The sequence below is a fragment of the Perognathus longimembris genome, chromosome 17 (assembly GCF_023159225.1).
Source record: "Perognathus longimembris pacificus isolate PPM17 chromosome 17, ASM2315922v1, whole genome shotgun sequence".
Classification (NCBI taxonomy): domain Eukaryota; kingdom Metazoa; phylum Chordata; class Mammalia; order Rodentia; family Heteromyidae; genus Perognathus; species Perognathus longimembris.
This window is the reverse complement of record NC_063177.1, coordinates 13,392,177-13,412,030: the sequence shown is the minus strand read 5'-3', so window position 1 is coordinate 13,412,030 and position 19,854 is coordinate 13,392,177. Positions and strand designations below refer to the sequence as shown.

Here is a 19,854-nt window from a genome sequence, read left to right as displayed (position 1 = left end):
AAGGAAATCTGGATGACTGCAATTATCTGTCAAGTTGAGAGTACAAGCTTGTGAGCCACAGCTTTCCCTCCTATGGAAACCCTGCCCCAGGCCTCTGGGTTCCCCTGCAGCTCTGCTCACCAACACTTCCTGCTCAGAGCACATAGAGTTCAGCCTGTGAGCTGGCCATCCAAGACAGCCCCCACCCTCAGCTAGAGCACTCTCCCCTTCCCTCACTGCCTCACTACAGATAGATGGGTAACAAGATGCACAGATGGTGGACGGATGGACAGACGGAGAATTCACAACTCAGGTGTAGATGTTTTCAAATATCCTTATGCTAATTTCTTTCTTTCTTTCAGAACTACCAGCACAGTATGCGCATCTAAATGCTGCTTTTGCACATCCAAGCTACACTTGCTTCCTAGGATCTGCCTCCTTGGAGGAAGGTAAAAGGTCTGAAAGTGAAAGGATTCCTGATAAAGAATGGGCCCTGGCTATGGTGATCAGGACAGAAAAAGAAGCCTAAATGCAATTGGGGTCACAGAGGCGACAGAGCCACAGATAGATAGTCAGGTAGAACACTTGCCTCGCATAGGCAACTGCCTCATGTCTCCTCTCATTGGCATGGGAAGGTCAAAATAATAAATCAAGGGCTGGGGATATGGCCTAGTGGCAAGAGTGCTTGCCTCGTATACATGAGGCCCTGGGTTCAATTCCCCAGCACCACATATACACAAAATGGCCAGAAGGGGCGCTGTGGCTCAAGTGGCAGAGTTTGCTAGCCTTGAGCAAGAAGAAGCCAGGGACAGTGCTCAGGCCCTGAGTCCAAGCCCCAGGACTGGCCAAAAAAAAAAAATAATAATAATAATAATAAATCAAAGTGTTGTAATTATAAAACACATACAGATACTTCCTATTTCTTTCTTTTGCTGGTCCTGAGGCTTGAACTCAGAGTTTGGGCTCTGTCCCTGAGCCTCTCTGTGTACAAAGCTAGCACTCTACCACTTGAGCCACAGTGTCACTTCTGGTTTTCTGATGGTTAATTGGAGATGAGAGTCTCAGACTTTCCTCCCTGGGCTGGCTGTGAACTGCAATCCTCAGAGCTCAGCCTTCTGAGTAGCTAGGGTTATAGGCATGAGCCACCAGCGCCTGGCTACAAATGCTTTAAAAAAAAAGACAACAAAAATCTCAACCTAGGGCTGAGGGTGTGGTTCAAGCAGTAGAGAGCTAGTAGAGAACTAGCATCTTGGCAAGCACCAGGCCCTGAATTCAATCCCCAGTAATACCAAAAAGTAAACAAAAAATACTTCTAGTTCATTACTCCAATTACATTCCCAAAAGTATTTCTCTAGAAATAGGGCTAGATGTGTCAGGAACTAAACTAAATCCTCCAACTCATCTTAGTAATTAAGATTTATTAATATAATCCCCCCCACACACAGAAAGTATGTATTTTGGTTGTTTTTGTTCCTAAACTCACCAGTGTCAATCAGAATGCTGAAGTCGGGGAGGGGGGCGGGGGGGGGGGGCGGGGAGGTGTGTGTGTGTGTGTGTGTGTGTGTGTGTGTGTGTGTGTGTGTGTGTGTGTGTTCAAACAGGGAAAGATGCCATCCATGTAGGCTGGAGGGGACCAAAGCAGAGAAACAGCTCTGTCTTGCTGGAAGACTCTTGCCCTTTGCTCTCTGACGAGAAAGAATCTGGGGCTTTACTTATAAGTCCCTTGGTTTGGAGCAGATATAGCAACTGACACCCTCTGTTCATGACCAAAGGGCAATCAGTAGTGAAAAGGAGAAGGCCCTACAGCCCACCCACCCTCACCCCCGAAAATAGTGCTCAAGTCCAGTCCTGGCAGGGAAAAACAGCTCCTTAGCCACACATCCACCAGCGCTGTGACTCAGCCAGGCAGAGATGGATGGCTGAGGCTTGAGCAGATCTGCTGCAGCAGAGGCTTCCCCTGTTCTCCGAGCTGTTCAGCACACCTGCAAGGCTCCAACTGCAAATGCTCACTCTGCCATCACTGACGTGGTAAGAATGATGCATGGGCCCATGCACGCAGAAACAGTTCGCCACATCAATGTGGAGATTCAAGACAAAGGGTATTTCCCCTGCATGCTGTGGTTTCTATGAACAAATGTACAGCTCACAATTGCACAGGTGGCAGAATTCATAGCCACCACCCTTGCCTCACAGCTGAGCTCCACACTGTGGGTCTTGGCTTAGAGGGAGAATTCCAGCAGACACTCTCACCCCAGTGACAGCATCTCAGCTCCACAAAGGGCTCTTATGCTTAGGCATATGACAGAGAACACAGATGTCCTTGTGAGAAAGGCCTGAATGGGCCCTGTGACCACCTGAGTCTGGTCCTGGCCCTGTTCTGAGGAGCTGAAGGAAAGGGCAACCAAATGCCTAAAGGACAGTACACTCGCACTGCCGCCACCACTGCAGATAGCTTCCTGTCTTCTAGAGGGGAAAGCAGTAACGCCTGGTGTATGCTAACTACTAAAATATCAAAGCCTTCATGACAAGCCTTCTCCTACCCACACAGGTGTCTATTAGTCCATCTGGAAGAGTTCAGGTCTTTACTCACCATAAGCCAAAATCATAACCATGGACCGGCTCACTTATCCCCTCCAGACTGCTGTCAGATGTTCCCCAAAATTCAGTGTAACAGACCAAAGGATCCTCCAGCTCAGGAGAACAGGGGTCCTGATGCAGGTCCCCTCTGCCACCACCCTTCTACCTACTCCAGCAAATGCCCAGACAGACCCTGGGGACCCAGACCTCCTTTCCAAACATGCTTCTGAAACAGAAGCAGACATTTCACAGGGAGGAAATCCACTGGTCAATTTCATTTTGAAAGAAGGTGGTGAAGGAGAGGCAGACATTTTACAGGGAGGAAATCTGCTGGCCAATTTCATTTGAAAGAAGGTGGTGAAGCGGTCGAGTTGATTGGAAATCACCTCTTACCAATCAGTTACATTTTGTCATTTTCCTAGAAAGCACTACAGCTGCTGCAGCAACAACCATCCACATAATACTGACAAGTGAACAGCTACTGCATGGGGTGATGCTGTGAGTGCCATGACCCAGCTGGCCCACTCCTGGGGAGCTCAATGGTACCCTAGCCAGAACCTTTTCCCCCATTCAGGGGCCAGAACTCTAACATCCTTCCTGTCCAAATCACCCAGCAAAAATTAACCACTTCAGGCCTCTATGGAACACCCCTGGGCTCCAGTATGGCTGGTCTCTGTCCTATTTCTGCCTGGATAGTTTTCTTTAGGAAAGGAGAAAAGAAGCCCACACTAAGACCAAAACCAGCTCAGCGTCAGCTTCCTTCACCATGTGTAAGTTCCTTCCTCATTACTCAGCTGTGAGGAAATGCTTGCTGGGGCTTCCTCAGTGTGGTGACACATTCCTGTGGTTCTGCAGGCCACTTCCGGAATCAGCACCCACTATGACCAGCTCAGGCTTCTCAACTTGGTGGCCAGCCCTCCAGGGTCTCTGCCTCCTCATAGCAAACAAAAATCAGCAAGTGTTACTTTTAGTTGAATAAAGAGAATTAGAAGAAAAAGATGCTCAGCTTACCTCTAGCAATATTAAAAAAGAGAAAGAACACAAATACATGGAACTAGGTCAGAGAGGAATAAGATGAGACCCACACTAAAACAAGACCACAGGCAGTTTGCAGTTCCATGGAGGGACAGGCTGTGGCCACATCATGACATGACATGTGGCTAAGCCAGTACCCCCAGTGGTAGGATGGCCACCTACCAGTGGACATCATACACGAGGACTGTCCCAGCAAAGTGCTGAGACAAATGCAATCGGGCTCTGGATGTGACTTCCAGGTCACAGTGAGTCCAGGGTGAGGAACAGGCTGAGCAAAGCAAGAGGCAGCAGAGAGACAAACTCAGGCCAAGGCCATCCTGCTGGACAACCAGTACTATTTCCTTGGTACATCCAGGGGGAGGAGAGAGAACACATGACAGGGGCAGGACCAGGAACTATGTGATCCCAGATCCTTAGGCAGCCCCATGGCAAGACACTAGGGCAAAATCTAAATTTGGCAATTGCTGATTATGAGACAGTTTTGACTCCCCAGGAAGACAGGCATCCTTGAGGTTTAGGGTGGGATGTGATGACACTCATGACTTAATACTTCAGCATAAAAGACAAGGGGGGAGGGACAGGACAGCTTCTCTTGTCCTGCCCCTCCCCCTAGCTTCCCAGAGGAAGCAGCTGCTCATGCTTTCTTGCAATTTCACCAAAACAGCTTTCTATGGCATGCTCTGTGTGGGTGAATTTCCCTTCCTGGCACTGGCTCTCAAGGAAAGGCTGACTATTCCACCCCTGTGTGCTGTTCCCTGCCTGAGCCTGATCTAAGCGGAGTGTCCTCAGCCTCAGAAAGTCAATACTGGGCCCAAAGAACTGTGGCTCTTTGATGTGTCAGTTGTGGGGCTTTAACAGGACCTGGGCACTATCCCTGAGCCTCTTCATGCTCAAGGCTAACCACCACTTAATCCACTTCCATTTTTTCCGTTAACTGGAGACAAGTCTCACGGGGACTTTTCTGCCCAGGACAGCTTTGAATTACAATCCTCAGATCTCTGCCTCCTGAGTAGCTAGGATTACAGATAAGAGACACTGGTGCCTGGCCCTGCACTTCTTAACATGACTTTGGCCTAGGAGACCAAACATACTTTGCCTGTTTTCTCATCCAAAGAATGGACAGTTCCTGCCTCTTGGGCTTGCTGGGAGAGCCAACTAGGAAGAGCACATAACATGTACAATGTTCACAAGTCTCTCATTAATTCTCAGTTTACACTGACTACGACTGATGTTGGAGGGCAATGACATGCCCAAAGCCCAGCAAAGAGATGCTCGCTCTTGCGTGTTCACTGTCGCACGCGCTCTTTCTCACACACACACACTCACACACACACACACACACACACACAGTGCTGAGAACAGAACCCAAGGTCTTGTGTTTGTACAGCATGTATTCTACCACTGAGCTCTATCCCCAACCCTCTGAACCCCGTTCACAGATGAGGACTAAGGAGAGTGAGGAACTTCTGCTATGGGTTGCACAGGAAGGAAAAGCCTGGTGGTAGAGGCCTTCCAAAAGGGCTTTAGGAGGGTCTAAGCAGTGCAGCAGTATCCTCTGGCCTGGCTGGGGAGGAGTAATGGGAGCTAGAGCCAGATGGTGGTTTTCAAGGATACTCCAAGTGGTGGGATGCTGGGTACAATTTAATTGGTATCTGGCAATTCCCAAACCACCTGGTCTGAGGTCACAAGAGCCATCCAGAGTCCTGCTGGGGTAGAATGTTGCTGCTCAGTACAAACCCAGTACTTTGGGCACTTTCTCTGATCATAGACTATGGGTAGAACTGGGTCCCCTCGGGTCCCCTCCAAATATATTTAAGTCTTGACTCCGGAATGTGGCTTTACTTGTAACCAGAGCCCATGCCAATGTAACTAGCTAAAAGGAAATAGCAAGGTTTTGCATAAACAAGGAGAGAAAGCCAGGGGAAATGGAGGCAGAGATTTGAGTGATGTGGCTGCCAGCCACCAGAGGGAGGGAGGGACAGAGGGTTCCCTTTAGGTTTCAGAGAGGTCCTGGCCCAGCTGATACCTTGATCTGTAAGACTTCTGGCCTCCAGAATGGTTGAGACAATCAATTTCTATGCCCTAAGCATATGGAGGTGGAACTTGATTGTGGCAGCCCTACAAACTCAACAGCAGCCCAAAGCCTTTTCTGGTACGCAGAAAAGGCACCCTCACAGGATGCCAGGCGGATGTGGGCTTCCTCAACATGATGCGAACAGAGTGCCTTGTCCCCTTTGCCTTGGTGCTACCTCATGGGCTGTGCTCACAATCCCACATTCCCAGGACACTTGGCACACCAAACTCTAGTCCTGCGTCTTCCCAGCCTGCTCCCTTAAGACTGCGCATGTTCCCTATAGTCCTCAGATGGGAAAGACAAGTCCTTGTCCCTAAATGCCATCTCCAGCACCACTTTCATAAATACACACACCTTCATTGCCATGCTACCTGGACAGTCTTTTAGCCTCCATGGAATGAGGGGTGGGAAATGGGCAGACTCCAGGCAGCTGGAGCAGGGTGGGCACAAAGCACACATAGGGTACCCACACAATGCCTGCCTTCTCAGCCATCATTATCTCTGGCCACATTGTTTGCTGGTGATGAGCTCACAGCCGGCCACCTTCCACTCTGGTTGTTGAAGAAGTCAGAGGCTGCACCGATTTGCTCCTGGCACCCAGCAGACACTCCTATCTCTACGGACTCCGATTCAAGTTTATTTTCCAGTGCAAACAAACAGCTGTCATTTCCTCACTTCCATTCAGTTAATAGACAAGGAAGCTGAAGGTGGGAAGGAAGGCAGAGCCTGGTCAGTACAGGCTGGAAAAGGGAGAATGGGGAGGGTGAAACAGAGACAAAAGACAGTCCTTCTATTTGTCCACATGATTCAAAATCCATCCTCAGCTGAATAACAAGTGGCTGTGCTATTCTCTGGGACTACAGACCAAGCCCCCTCCCTTGCAGACTCCCAGCTTGTTGGGTGGGGCAGGGAGGACTCAACCAAAAACATCAAGCATTCTTCCTTATGTGCAGGTAACAAAGGTACAGTCTGTCCCTCCCGGTGTGGAGTTGAGGTGTGGGCCTCGCAGTGCCTGGGAGCAGTGGTAGGGAAAGTATGCTCCACACACAAACCCAAGGGCCCAGCAATCCCAGCAGGAGCCAGGGCAGGAAAGGGCCTACAGGGCCCACAAGGTCCCAGCACGGTCAGCACCCAAGCTTTTGAGCACACACTAAGAAACATTTTATCTCTTGTTCAATTCAATCATAAACTGCAGGGGCTAAAGTAGCTCCCACCTATAATCCTAGCTACTCAAAGAGGTTGAGACCTGAGGATCACAGTTCAAAGCCAGGAAAGTCTGTGAGAATTTTATCTCTAATTAACCACCAAAAAACCAGAAGTGGAACTGTGACTGAAGTGGTAAAGCACTAGCTTTGAGCAAAAAGGGATCAGGGACAGTGACCAGGCCCTGAGTTCCAGACCTAGGACCAAAGAGAGGAAAAGAAGAGGGGAGAAGAGGGAGAGAGAGAGGAAGGAGGGAGGGAAAGAGGGAGAGAGGGAGGGAGGGAGGGAAAGACAGAGGGACAGGAAAGTGGAGGGGAGTGGGGAGGAGAGGGAAAGAAAGGAATAATATAAGCTGAACAACCCTAACCCAAACATTTGAGGTCTAAAATGCTTCAAAAATTCAAAACTCTTGAGTTCTGACCTGCTGCCACAAATAGAAATTTCCATACCTGATCTTGTGACAGGTCAGTCAAAATAGAGGTACACTAAACCTGTTGCACAAAATTACCTTCTGGCTGTGTAAGGCATATCCACAAAATATGAACTTTGTATTTACATCTGAGTCCCATGGATATATCTCATTATCTAAAAGCAAGTATCCAAAATCTGAAAAAGCCTGAAACAGGACATACTTTTGGTCCCAAGCATTTTTGATAAACTGTTTTGTTTGCAGTATGAGGGTTTGAATTCACGGCTTTACACTTGTTAGGCAGGTGCTCAACTGTTTAAGCCATATCTCTTTCTCTTTGGGCTCTAATTATCTCTGAGTTAGGTTCTCAGGTTTTTGCTGGGCCAGAGTGAAGCATTATCCTCCTATTTACACTTCCCATAGTAACTAGGATAACAGGTGCTACCATCCCTAACTTTTTCTGCTAAAATGGGAATTTTGAAGAAAAAAAATTTTTTCGCCTGTGTTGGCTGGCTGGCTGGCTGGCCAGGATGACAGGCACACACCATTGTGCCTAGCTATTGGTTGAGATCAGGGGAGGGGGTCTCAAAACTTTCTTCCCTGGCTGACCTCAAACCAGGATCTAACCTATGACCTCCACAACCTAGGCAGCCAGGATTATAGATTATAGATGTGAGCCACTGGTGCCTTCAACTTATACTTCTAAATGAGAACTCATTTTCTAAAACAAGTTTTGTTTTTTATTCTGATAGCAATTTTCATCTATTACACTGGTGGTGATGGTTAAGAAAATTACAGGGCCCATGGTAGGCTCATGGCTGTCAGCTAAGCATTCTAGCCAACTACTGGGGCACACTGTGGAAAGAGGCAGTAGTGTTCCCACAGTTTCCCATTAATCACACTTCTGGGAATTCTAGTCCAAACAATCCAAAGACTGCTTTTAAAAAAAAAAAAACTTTTTGCACATAAAGTTTACCACAGTGGCTGGGAATGTGGCTCAGTGGTAGAGTGCTTGCCCTGCATACATGAAGCCCTGGGTTCGATACCTCAGCACCACATAAACAGAAAAGGCCAGAAGTGGCGCTGTGGCTCAAGTGGTAGAGTGCTTGCCTTGAGCAAGAAGCAGTCAGTGCTCAGGCCCTGAGTCCAAGACCCAGAACTGGCCAAAAACAACAACAAAAAAGTTTACCACACATTGTTACATCAGTGAGAATTTAACAATAACTAAAATAACAATGAATCAGTTATGGAGCATATCCAGGGTACAAGAGCATGAGAAGTGCATGTGTTAGCATATGCAACTACCCCATAATCCAGGGGAGAAGTACTGTGTTTATGTCCATTTCACCATTGAAGAAGTCATCTGCCAAGGCTTAGCTTTAAAACTAAGTGTTAACTCCACAGTAGCATGGAAAATGCATATAGCTAGTGCACAAAACCAGACCACAAACCAGTAACTGTCTTACTTCAGTGACCAAGTGCATGGGGGATGGGGCACTGCTCTTCACTTAGTGCCCACTTTCCCTCTGGCTAGCCCAGGGCCTCCCTCCTACACAGCCCTAACCACAGGGCTAAGGGTTAGAACAGTCCAATGGGATCCTAACCTGCCCCAGGAGCCACAGTGAGCGTTCTATAGATGCACCTGCCTGTCCTAGCCTGAGCCGACTAAGAAGATGTAAGCCACCCTCTGAGAGCCATAGGAGCATACCACTGCCCTGACACACAGCAGGGCAAAAAGTGAGCAAGTGAACCTGTCCATGGTACTGTTACACCAACCATAATACACAGAAGCACTGTTCACATCTGTGGTTCACACTAGTCAGTCTGGCTGCTATAAGGGGATGTGAATAGTGAGCTGCTCCTCAGTTTATCTCTAGAAGGGTCTGCTGCTTGTGACCAAGACAAATGCACATCTTCCAGGCTCTTGAAGGCTTGTGGGTCCAATCTAGGCCGCAGGGACCCACTACTGCTGAGCTTCTAACAATTCTACATAAGAACATGGATATAGGTGGCCCTCTGTCCTCAGAGTTGACCAATCCGGACTGGAAATACTTTTTTTTTTGGCCAGTCCTGGGCCTTGGACTCAGGGCCTGAGCACCATCCCTGGCTTCTTCCCACTCAAGGCTAGCACTCTGCCACCTGAGCCACAGCGCCCTTCTGGCCGTTTTCCATATATGTGGTGCTGGGGAATCGAACCGAGAGCTTCATGTGTAGGAGGCAAGCACTCTTGCCACTAGGCCATATTCCCAACCCCTGGACTAGAAATACTTAGGAAGAAAACAGACTTTTGTTTGTGTGTGTGCTGTTCCTAGGGCTTGAACTCAGGGCCTAGGAGCTGTCCCTGAGCATTTTCATTCAAGGCTATTGCTCTAGCATTTGAGCTACAGCTTCATTTCTGGCTTTTCTCTAGTAGTTAATTGGAGATAAAAATCAGACGTTGCCCAGACCATGATACTCAGATCTCAACCTCCTGAGTAGCTAGGATTATAGGCATAGGCCACAGGTTCCTGGTCCGCACAGATTTTTGTCATGTTATTTTTCCCCTAAATAATACAGTAAAGACAGCCATACATAGCATTTACACCACAACTGAGGGACTTGGTTTTGGAGTGCTCCTGGGGACACCATGAACTCCACACTCAGGTCCTGAGGCTACTCAGGCACAGCTCCAGTGGTTTAACAGTATGAACTGCTAAAAAGTTTACTGGCTCTGTTAAGAAGGGAACAGAGAAAATGCTTCAGTTACAATTTTGGGGGACAGAGAGCAGCCAGAGGTAATGTTTACAGTGCCACCAAGGCAGATCTTCATCAGGAAGCAGCACACCAAGTGTGTGACAGCTGTCCACAGCTGTCCCTTGCCCACTCCATGCTAGCACAAATGGCTATCCATTACTGTACAATGAGGACCAAGGCCACTCACTTCACCTCACCACGCTCTCTATTAGAACGGGAGAGGCAGTCACTGAGGGGGCCACATGGGGGCTGTAAGCAGTGGACAGGAGGGACTAATTTGCAGAATTAATGTCTACACTGAGAGTGGAGCGTCGCCTGCTGCCTGTAACTTTCCAGGATAAGCCCTTCAACTCAATAATAAACTGACCTGGAATCAAACCCCCACACCCCTCCTTGGGTGCACTTGCAGCCTGGTGGCACCCTGCAGTCACCCATCACAGTGACAACAGGGCTCTGATTTATGAGATATGCCCAGAAGTATGAGCCAGGCTTTGTGACATTAAGGGACAATTAAAAGTTCCTGGGAAGCTAGCTTTGGAGCTAGTATCACAAAGCAAAGAGAAATGGCAAAACAAGAATTTTTTTTTTCTGAACAGTAACAAGTATGAATCATCCTCTTGCTGAACTCAACCGTAAACTATGTGGAAACCACACAAACGCAACTGAGTGCCATCACCCGGGCTGAGGTGACACTGCTGAATGCTTGTGAAGACATCACAGAGTGAATTGGCACACCTACACAGTGCAGCCTACATACCCCTTAGCTCCATGGGGCTGCCTACTGCTGCTAGGCAACAGACCTGTACTGCCCATCGCCGTGGTCAACACTCCAGACACCATGGTATTTGTGTACCTAAACATATCTAAATGGACAAAGGGTTCAGTGAAAAGACAAGGTGAGGCTTGGCACCAGTGGCTCACACCTGTAATCCTAGCAACTCAGGAGGCAAAGATCAGGTTCCAGGCCAGCTCAGGCAAGAATAGTTCTTAACAGAAAAAAACTTGGCATAAGTTGGGTATGCCAGTCAACCCATTACACTAGAAAGTATGAATAAGGAAAGTGGCAGTCCAGGCAAAAAGCCAGATCCTATCTCAAAAGTAACCAGAGCAAAAAGGGGTGGGGACATGGCTCAAGTGGTAGAGTAACTGCCTAGTAAATGTCTAGTCCTGAGTCCAAATCCCAGTACCTTCCTTTTTTGGGAAAAAGAAAAATATTAGATAAGGGCTGGGCATATGGTTTGGTAGAGTGCTTAAGCATGCACAGGCCCTGAATTGCTTCCCCAGCACTGACAAAACATAAAAACTGTTATGTGATAGAAATTTTTCAGTTGAATTAAATAAAATATAGGAGTCCACCGTTCTATGTTGTCTGTCATTGACCACCACTGTAAAAGCTTTCAAAATATACTTGTTCTTTTTTAGGTGCAAGGACAGGACTCTAAGTCAGTACCTGACGCTTTTGCTCACTGGCTGGCATTCTAACCAACTGAGCCACACCTCCAACCCCTGAAAATATATTCTCATATAATAAAAAATGTAAATAAAAATATATTCTCATATTCTCACATCCAGAGCTGACATCCACAAAGACAAACATAGCACACAGAAATATTGCCAGAAAAAGAAACATCAAGTAAGAAAAGAACTAAGGCTTATTTACATTCATCCATCATTCAGGAAGTGTTTACTGAACACCCAATTTGGGCTGCGTTGCTGAGGGCTGACAGAAGACAAAACAAACAAGATCATTTCAGAGTGAAAAGCACTCTGAAGACATCACAGGATAACATGACATATTATATTCAAAGTTTACATGGCCCATTTTCCCTTGCAAAGAAAAGTCTATCTTTACAAAACCTTCCTTCCTACTTAGATTCATGTAAACTGTTAAAATACCCCTTTGAAGTTGACTGCTTGAAACTAGCACCTGCAATCCTGAGCATTCTATGTATCAATCAAAGACAGCAGCTCAGCAATAGAGTTGTTCTCACTAAACTACCTCCCATTTCCCTACTGTGCTGCAATTTTGTCCACCAGTTGTTTACCTATACTGCAAAGGATGCACTACAGACAAGCTGATGGTGCCATACTAATGATTTCAATTTTCTATGGCATTAGTCTATTTCAAACATGTAACCTCAATCAGAAATGTTGAGTGTATTTCCATTGTGAGAACAACCTCATTCCTCTCTGACCATCAGAGTGATCTCCAAAATTTGAGTTCCAATTAAGTAATAGTTTAAGTAGGCTTTTCTACTTTTAAAAATCTATGAAAGAAAGCATTATATGTGACAGACCACACAATCTTAACATTTGTAACAGATGTATTCTATATTCCTCTAGTTTGTTGGGGAAAGAAAAAAACAAAAACAAAAACTACTGAGCCAGGTGCCAGTGGCTCATGCCTATAATCCTAGCTCCACCCCATCCCCCCCGGCCAGTTCTGGGGCTTAATCAGGGCCTGGACACTGTCCCTGAGCTCTTTTTGCTCAAGGCTAGCACTCTACCACTTGAGCCACAGCACCACTTCTGGCTTTTTCTTTTTTATGTAGTACTAGGGAATCAAACTCAGGGCTTCATGCATGCTAGGCAAGCACTCTACCACTAAGCCTCATTCCCAGGCCCAATCCTAGCTACTTAAGAGGCTGAGGTCTGAGGGCCGCATTTCAAAGCCAGCCTGAGCAGGAAAATCTGTGAGACTCTTCTTTCCAACTAACCACTAAAAAGTGGGAAATGGAACTGTGGCTCAAATGGTAGAGCACTAGCCAAGCCTTGGAATCAGTAGCAAAAAAAAAAAAACAACACAAAAAAACAAACACTTTTTTTTCTTTTAGTTGCAAAGAGAGGAAAGATAACCAGGATTCAAAAGCCCCAGCTCAAATTCTTCCTTCATTTCTTATTTTTTTGTTTATGTGGTACCAGGGAATCGAACCCAGAGCCTCACGCATACTAGACAGGCACTCTACCACTAAGCCACATTCCCTGTCCCTCTTCTTTCATTTCTGAGTAAGTTGAATTTTAGGACTGATTTCAGCCACCCCCTTATTAAAAGCCACACCTACCTTGCCCACCTCCTAGCACCATTATGAGAAAAAAGCAAAGGGACACCTCAGACACTCTAAGCACCAGCAGCTCACACCTACAATCCTAACTACTTAGGGGGTTGAAATCCAGAGGACGGTGGGTGTAAGCCAACCTGGTAGATAAGATCTTGAGACTTTATCTCAAAAAAAAAAAAATCAGGGGCTGGGGATATAGCCTAGTGGCAAGAGTGCCTGCCTCGGATACACGAGGCCCTAGGTTCGATTCCCCAGCACCACATATACAGAAAACGGCCAGAAGCGGCGCTGTGGCTCAAGTGGCAGAGTGCTAGCCTTGAGCGAGAAGAAGCCAGGGACAGTGCTCAGGCCCTGAGTCCAAGGCCCAGGACTGGCCAAAAAAAAAAAAAAAAAAAAAAAAAAAAAAAAAATCAGTAAAAAGTGGTAGATTACCAGCCTGGCAAGCAAATTTGACCACTGACTGCAAACTCTGGTACTGAAAAAGGGGAAAGGCAGGAAGGGGCTCTGGGCAAAAGAGGAAATGCAATGGTCATGCCATCCCCAACTTGGATTCTTGCTGGGCCACTAGAAAGTGGCAACTCAACCCACAGGACTCCAGGCAGGGGCAGAGGCCCTGAGGACAGTGTTCCGTCAGTGCTGTGCATGCTGTCCTGGACAGGTATTCTCAGGCCCTGCCCTCCTACTTGCACAGTAAGGATCTGGTCTCTGGACCCCTGTCTAGAAACCAAAGAGCAACTCCCCTCTTTGGGGTTGGTGGCTAGTAAGTTCAAAGCCAAATATGGATCTACCTCTAGCCATTGTGTTTTTGGCTGGCTCTGTTTTATTTTTTTACTCTTATTTTCCTTTTGCTCCACTTCCTTTTTCTGCTAGCAATCCAACTAATCCATGGCACTGCATGTGTTTTGTAAGCCAACTCAAATCCTTTGTGGAGTGTAGCAGAATAAAGGCATTCAACGGCCAGCCATAATCTCCAGTAATCACTTGGTAAGCCACTGTCATAGTGTGTGAGGGCAGTCTCTGCACAGTGTTTGCTCAGGCCTGCAGGACTCCCTGACATTCCCCTGAGGGAAGACCATAGGGCTCAGTACCAACCAGAATGCCCAAGGCATCAACCAGACAGACAGGACTGTCAGCCATTCCCAGACCAAAAGCAGGTGGCAGCACCACCAGAGAACAGCTTGCCACTGCTACTTGGAATGAGGACTTCAAGTTATTCTGGTTCAATAGAGCAAATAAATGTTGAGCATGTCTAGCTTCTTCCTTCCTTGTCTTTTTTTTTTTTTTTGGCCAGTCCTGGGACTTGAACTCAGGGCCTGAGCATTGTCTCTGGCTTCCTGTTGCTCAAGGCTAGCACTCTACACTACAGTGCCACTTCTGGCCTTTTCTGTTTATGTGGTGCTGAAGAATCGAACCCAGGGCTTCACGCATGCAAGGCAAGCACTCTACCACTAAGCCACATTCCCAACCCCCCCTTATCCTTTTTTCTTAAGAACAACAAGGCTGGCACAGGCAACATGGGCTGGTTTGGAGTGGACCGAGTCGGCTGTGGCCCTGTCTCTGCAGGCTGATGCAGGGCACATGGAAAAGGGAGCAGAGCTGGCTGAGCCCAACACTGCTTCATAAACCAGCCCTTGATGGGAGGCTAGGCCAGGCAGAAGATAAGAAGAGAAGGAGGAAGAGGAGAGGAAGAAGAGAGGAGGAAGAGGAAGAAGAGGAGGAGGAAACCTGACCCCAACCTGAAAGGGCTACAAGTAATCTTGAATGGCAGCCATCTTTCTTCTCTCCTAAATCACAAGAAGAATTCTCTCAACCCATCAGCCACCTTTCCGCCACTCCAAGAACTTTTGCAGCTTCTTCCTGGGCATTCAGGCTGTGGCCAGTCCTGTAGAAGCTGAGAGGATGGCAAGAGCCCTAGGTGAGAGAAGAGGTGAGCTGTTCACACTCCAGTTCTGCTAGCAGCTTTCTCTGCAATCTGGGTCAAAGCCCTCAGCTCTCCAAGCCCAAGAATCCTTCTCTGAGACACATAGCTTTGGCCATCACAGATATTCTAACTGCATGGCAGAACCGTGGGAAGGTAGCCAATGCAGGCAGATATAGCCTGAGCCCCCAAGTAAATGTGCCCCCAAGTAAATATGAGCACCAAGAGAGGCCAAAGAGCACAAGACAAAACTAGTATCCATGCACCATGTCCCCACCTGCATCTCCAGCCCAGACTTGGCTCCCACTTCCACTTGCATGCAGCATACATACCTCACATGCTGCCCCCAAACTTGCTTCTTTCTCAGACATCCTCACTCCCTGGCCTGTTACAGGCTTCAGAGCTCCCCTCACCTTCTATCCTTCAGTGTGGTGCAGGCCTCCAGCAAATCCTTTCAGCTCTTCTATAGGACATACCCATGGCCTTGCCACATTCCAGACCTCTACCACCACCCAACTCCTGGTCCTACCCTCTTCCACACAGACAAGGACATGAGCTCCTGCTCCTGCCCTGCCCCCAGACAGCCAGAGAGATCCCCCCAATGCTTCTGAACTCTTCACTTGGGACTCTACAGCTCATCATTGCCAAGTAACAACCCAGGGGCCTTTTGATGGAGACTTAGTCTACTGAGTAGAGCCCCTGGTCAATGGAAAGCAAGCGCAGTGAAAGTAAGCACTTGCAGATCTTAATAGCTATTTGGGTTATGGCTACAACTTCCAAACACTGAGCAAGGATAAACTAGGAATTAAAGGAATACTTTGTGCAACTTCCTGTTGCAGGCCCTGAGCCCCCTGCAGTCATGACTCTGCCATGCCCCACATGTCTTGCCCCACCCTGACTCTACCTGGCACTCTCCCTGCTCTGCCCCAGCCACATTGGGCATTGGCCAACTTCCTGGTCCTCAACTGCCAGCACATTTCCACCCCAGGCTTCTGTCTGATACTCCCTCTCCCAAGAATGTTTTTCCACGAGTCCCCTCTCCTCTTCCTCCAATCCTTTGTGTTTCATACTGCAAACCACCTTGACTTCTCCCACAAAGGCATGGCAGGGTTGTTTTTGTGTTGTTGTGTTCCAGAGCACTCCGCATGTAACATGCTGTACCATTTACTTGTTTTCCTTCCCATTACCAAGTAAGCGCCATGTGTTTAGTACAGCCTGGCACACAGGGGAGACTGGAGAGGGTAGGGGGGAGGCTGCAAAGGTAGAACTTGGAGCCCTGCCCTGAGGGAAGCCACCAGAAGATCTGAGGTCTGGGGTGCTTCTAAGGGAAGACAGGGCCCAGTAGGGTCTGAGAAGCATGGGTTGGGCGGTAGTAGAAGTCTACCACCAGAGAAGACTGTCTCTGAGGGCAAAGGCTCAGGGACAACTCAGCAGGGAACTCAGCCCCCAAAGGGGCTTTCTAAAGAGCATCACTTATAAAGATGGTAAGGGATGCAAATGGGGGCTGTTGACAGCAAAGAAACCAATCAGAGGCTAGCACTGGACTGAGGTCATGAAGGAGATAAGGGATAGAACTGGAGAGATTTCCAAGGTCAGATCTACAGATGTTTGAGGACAGTAGGGGAGAGGGAGGATGAAATGAGATCTGGCTCATGAAAGAGAAAACTCTTCAATGGCTATCAGGAAAACAATCAAAGGCACACTCTCCCTCTGACCCTGACACTCCACCTGTTCTCTCCCCACCCCACCTCTTCTGATGGCCTGGCCTAAGCATACCCCTCATAAACATCACTCCTGAATCAGAGCCTTCATTTTTCACTAGACCCCTTTTTTGATGGGGGCCCTTATTCTGACTTCTCCATGGCTAACTTCCAAGTAAGTATGCTCCAAACAAATCCAAGATCAATCCATGAAGTATCTACCTTATACTCAATACTTTATACAGCTCCAACAAAGAGCTGAAAAACAACAAAAAAGCATTATGAGACAAGCCGGTTTGATATATAGGGGAAAAGGCATTTCTACCTCATACTTGTTTGCCCAGAATTCATTTGGAGCATAAGGAACTACCAAAGGAAAAAACCTTTCCCGTATCTTTAGTTCACATCAGAGCTGAAAGGGAGAAGAGACCTAATATACCATGAGCAGCTTGCCCTATTTGTGAGTAGCCATCCACACAGAGGAGACAGGACTAAAGGAGACAGCCAGACCTGATATTACTATGCAACTATCCCAAGAATACTAATTGGCCAGGTGAACACAAAACCAAACAAGGCTCAACAGGCCTCACCACTTAGAGAATGGGTAGAACTGAGGAAACTAGTGATGATGGCAGGGGGATTCCATGGTGTTCCTTCTGGGGGACACAGTATGGAGAGGGAGAAATGGGCATGTAACTCACATATCTTTGTGTGACCTTTCCAAACAAGCTCTGCCCCTGGCATTCTTTACTGGGCAAAGCTGGTCCTCCCTCCATTTTCATTTTTTGTTGTTTTTTATTGTTGTTGTTTGTTTGTTTATTGCCAGTCCTGGGCTTTTGGACTCAGGGCCTGAGCACTGTCCCTGGCTTCTTCTTGCTCAAGGCTAGCACTCTGCCAGTTGAGTCACGGCGCCTCTTCTGGCCATTTTCTATATATGTGGTGCTGGGGAATCGAACCCAGAGCTTCATGTATAGGAGGCAAGCACTCTTGCCACTAGGCCATATTCCCAGGCCCCAGTTTCGTTTTTTGTTTGTTTGGGTTTCTTTTTTTTTTTTTTTTTTTTTTTGCCATTCCTGGGGTTTGAACTCAGGGCCTGAGCACTGTCCCTGGCTTCTTTTTGCTCAAGGCTAGCACTCTGCCACTTGAGCCACAGCACCGCTTCTGGCTTTTTCTATATATGTGGTGCTGAGGTACTGAATCCAGGGCTTCATGTGTACGAGGCGAGCACTGTACCAGTAGGCCATATTCCCAGCCCCCTCCCTCCATTTTCTAACACTGGTTTAGAAGATGCCAAACTTCGGTATAAATTGTTAGGAGAAGGCAGGGGCATGAAGGAAAAAAAAATCCCAGAGCTAAATATAGTGATCACATGAATACCCAAGTCAAACAACTGTAATATTAATGAAGCAGGAATGAACAGTAACTATCTCCAGGGCTGAATTGAGGCTGGCTACCTTATGAGGGAGCTTGCGCAAAGGTTTGCTGTCAGCACCCCACTGGTTAACAGTAGGACAGACAACTTTGCTCTAAAAAAGAGAACTCCACCACTAAGTGAGAGGAGGAAGTATAAACAGAGCTTTTTTTCTTGTAGGCAACCATGAAAATCTGTTTTCCATCTAACCTGCAACAGTGTAAGCTCTGATCAGGATACATTATTAATTAGTCAAAAGAGAAGCTCCATTTTTAGTTACCCATTGAACCCAGTACCTTCAAACACTGTGACCTACAATTGACAGTACAGCTAACTCTCTGTTCACCTTGGCAGTAGTTCATGGGGAAGCAGAAATAATCTGATGCTCAGCAAGGCATCCATTACCAAATTAGGATGATGGCTTCCATCGACCAAGTGAGGATCTGGTACTTGCCCAGCATCCTCAGGTGTAAATCACATGTTTCATGAAGCCCAGGGGTTAGATCAACCATCACCAGTGCCCAGCAGGCAGTAGAACCCCCTCCACTGTGTCAGGATAGGGGTACGGGGAGAACAGGGCCTTCACCCCATGCCAACCCCAAAAGCAGCTCCCCTAATAAGCAAGTGACATGGGAAAGCAGCAGGGGAGTACAGTGGGCAGCAAGCTCCTGAGGAGAGGGAGAAAGGAGTCCTAGGCCACTAGCAGCTGGACAGCCGGCCCAGCAGGAGACGGAGAGAGAGTTGGCTGTACTGGCATGCCAAGCACCACCCCCCAGCAAGCTGTCCAGCGTTTCTAGGAAGGAGAAAAGCAAACCGCTGTCCCACCTCGGGCTGCGCGGTCACAAGTGAGGCAGGGCTGGGACCAGTCGCCATTTGGGCGGGAGGCCAGCCCCAGGTGCGGCAGGAAGGGGTGGCGCTGGCTCAGTGGCTGCAGCTCCTCACTCTGACCCAGCGGGGGCCCTGTGCGGTGCTGGGGGCACAGCGAGGCCTCGGGCGCTGTTGGGCAGGGACACACACACACATACACACAGAGAGAGACACACCATTAGAGGAAGCGCAACAGCCCAGCAAGGGTGTGGGCTGAGACCATCCAAGATCCCACCTTGCCCCTGCAGTCCCCAATGCTTGGAAGCCTTAAGAAAGCAGCCCGGCTCAAGGCCTGAGGGAACTAGGAAATTTCATCAGATATCATAGCCTTTAGCCTAGTGGCTGGAGGCCCCAGGCTTGGTATAAGAAGCCCAGAGCAACAACCAGCCTCCAGAACCTTCAACCTCACCCCTGTACCTATAACATTTCAACTGTGCATGACAGGTGATGTTGTTTCAGCAATTTGTGTTTTGTCTCTGGCCTCATGAGAATGGCTGTGAGAGGTTTGGAAAGAGAGGAACCACACCCCTGAGCCATACACCAAAGCAACCAAAGCAGTGAATGACAGAGGAAGGGGGGCCCAGAGACCAAGACAATCACAAAGAAGTCATCTCTTTCAATGTAGCAGGAGGATCGATCCATGAGAGAAATAAGACAACAATCAATCTTCCTTTTGCTAGTGTGAATTAACTTTATGGGAGCCTTCGGGAGGCTATCAATCATATCCACATGGTGTCACAAAGGCCGGGACCACTGCTTAAAGACAGTTCAACTGAGAGAAAGTGACAATACTAGAAACAGATAAGGAAACATTAATCTGCTCTAAGCTTGGTAATAATTTAGAATTCCTAGAGGCAGGAAATCTGACTTCGGTATGCAAATCTCTCAT

At 47.8% G+C, this 19,854-nt stretch overlaps 1 protein-coding gene across 12 annotated transcripts in view; it reads right to left on the bottom strand.

Moving 5' to 3' along the window:
• The window catches only part of Epn2 (epsin 2), an 87,373-nt gene that overhangs the window by 15,653 nt on the left and 51,866 nt on the right, over positions 1–19,854 (bottom strand). For 9 of the 12 annotated variants that reach the window (XM_048366596.1, XM_048366597.1, XM_048366594.1 and 6 more), the window contains one exon: positions 18,924–19,094. The exons of the other annotated variants lie outside the window; for them this stretch is intronic. In XM_048366596.1, the coding sequence (XP_048222553.1) occupies positions 18,924–19,094 (171 nt within the window). The remainder of the gene's footprint in view (positions 1–18,923; positions 19,095–19,854) is intronic. 12 annotated transcript variants of the gene reach the window in all.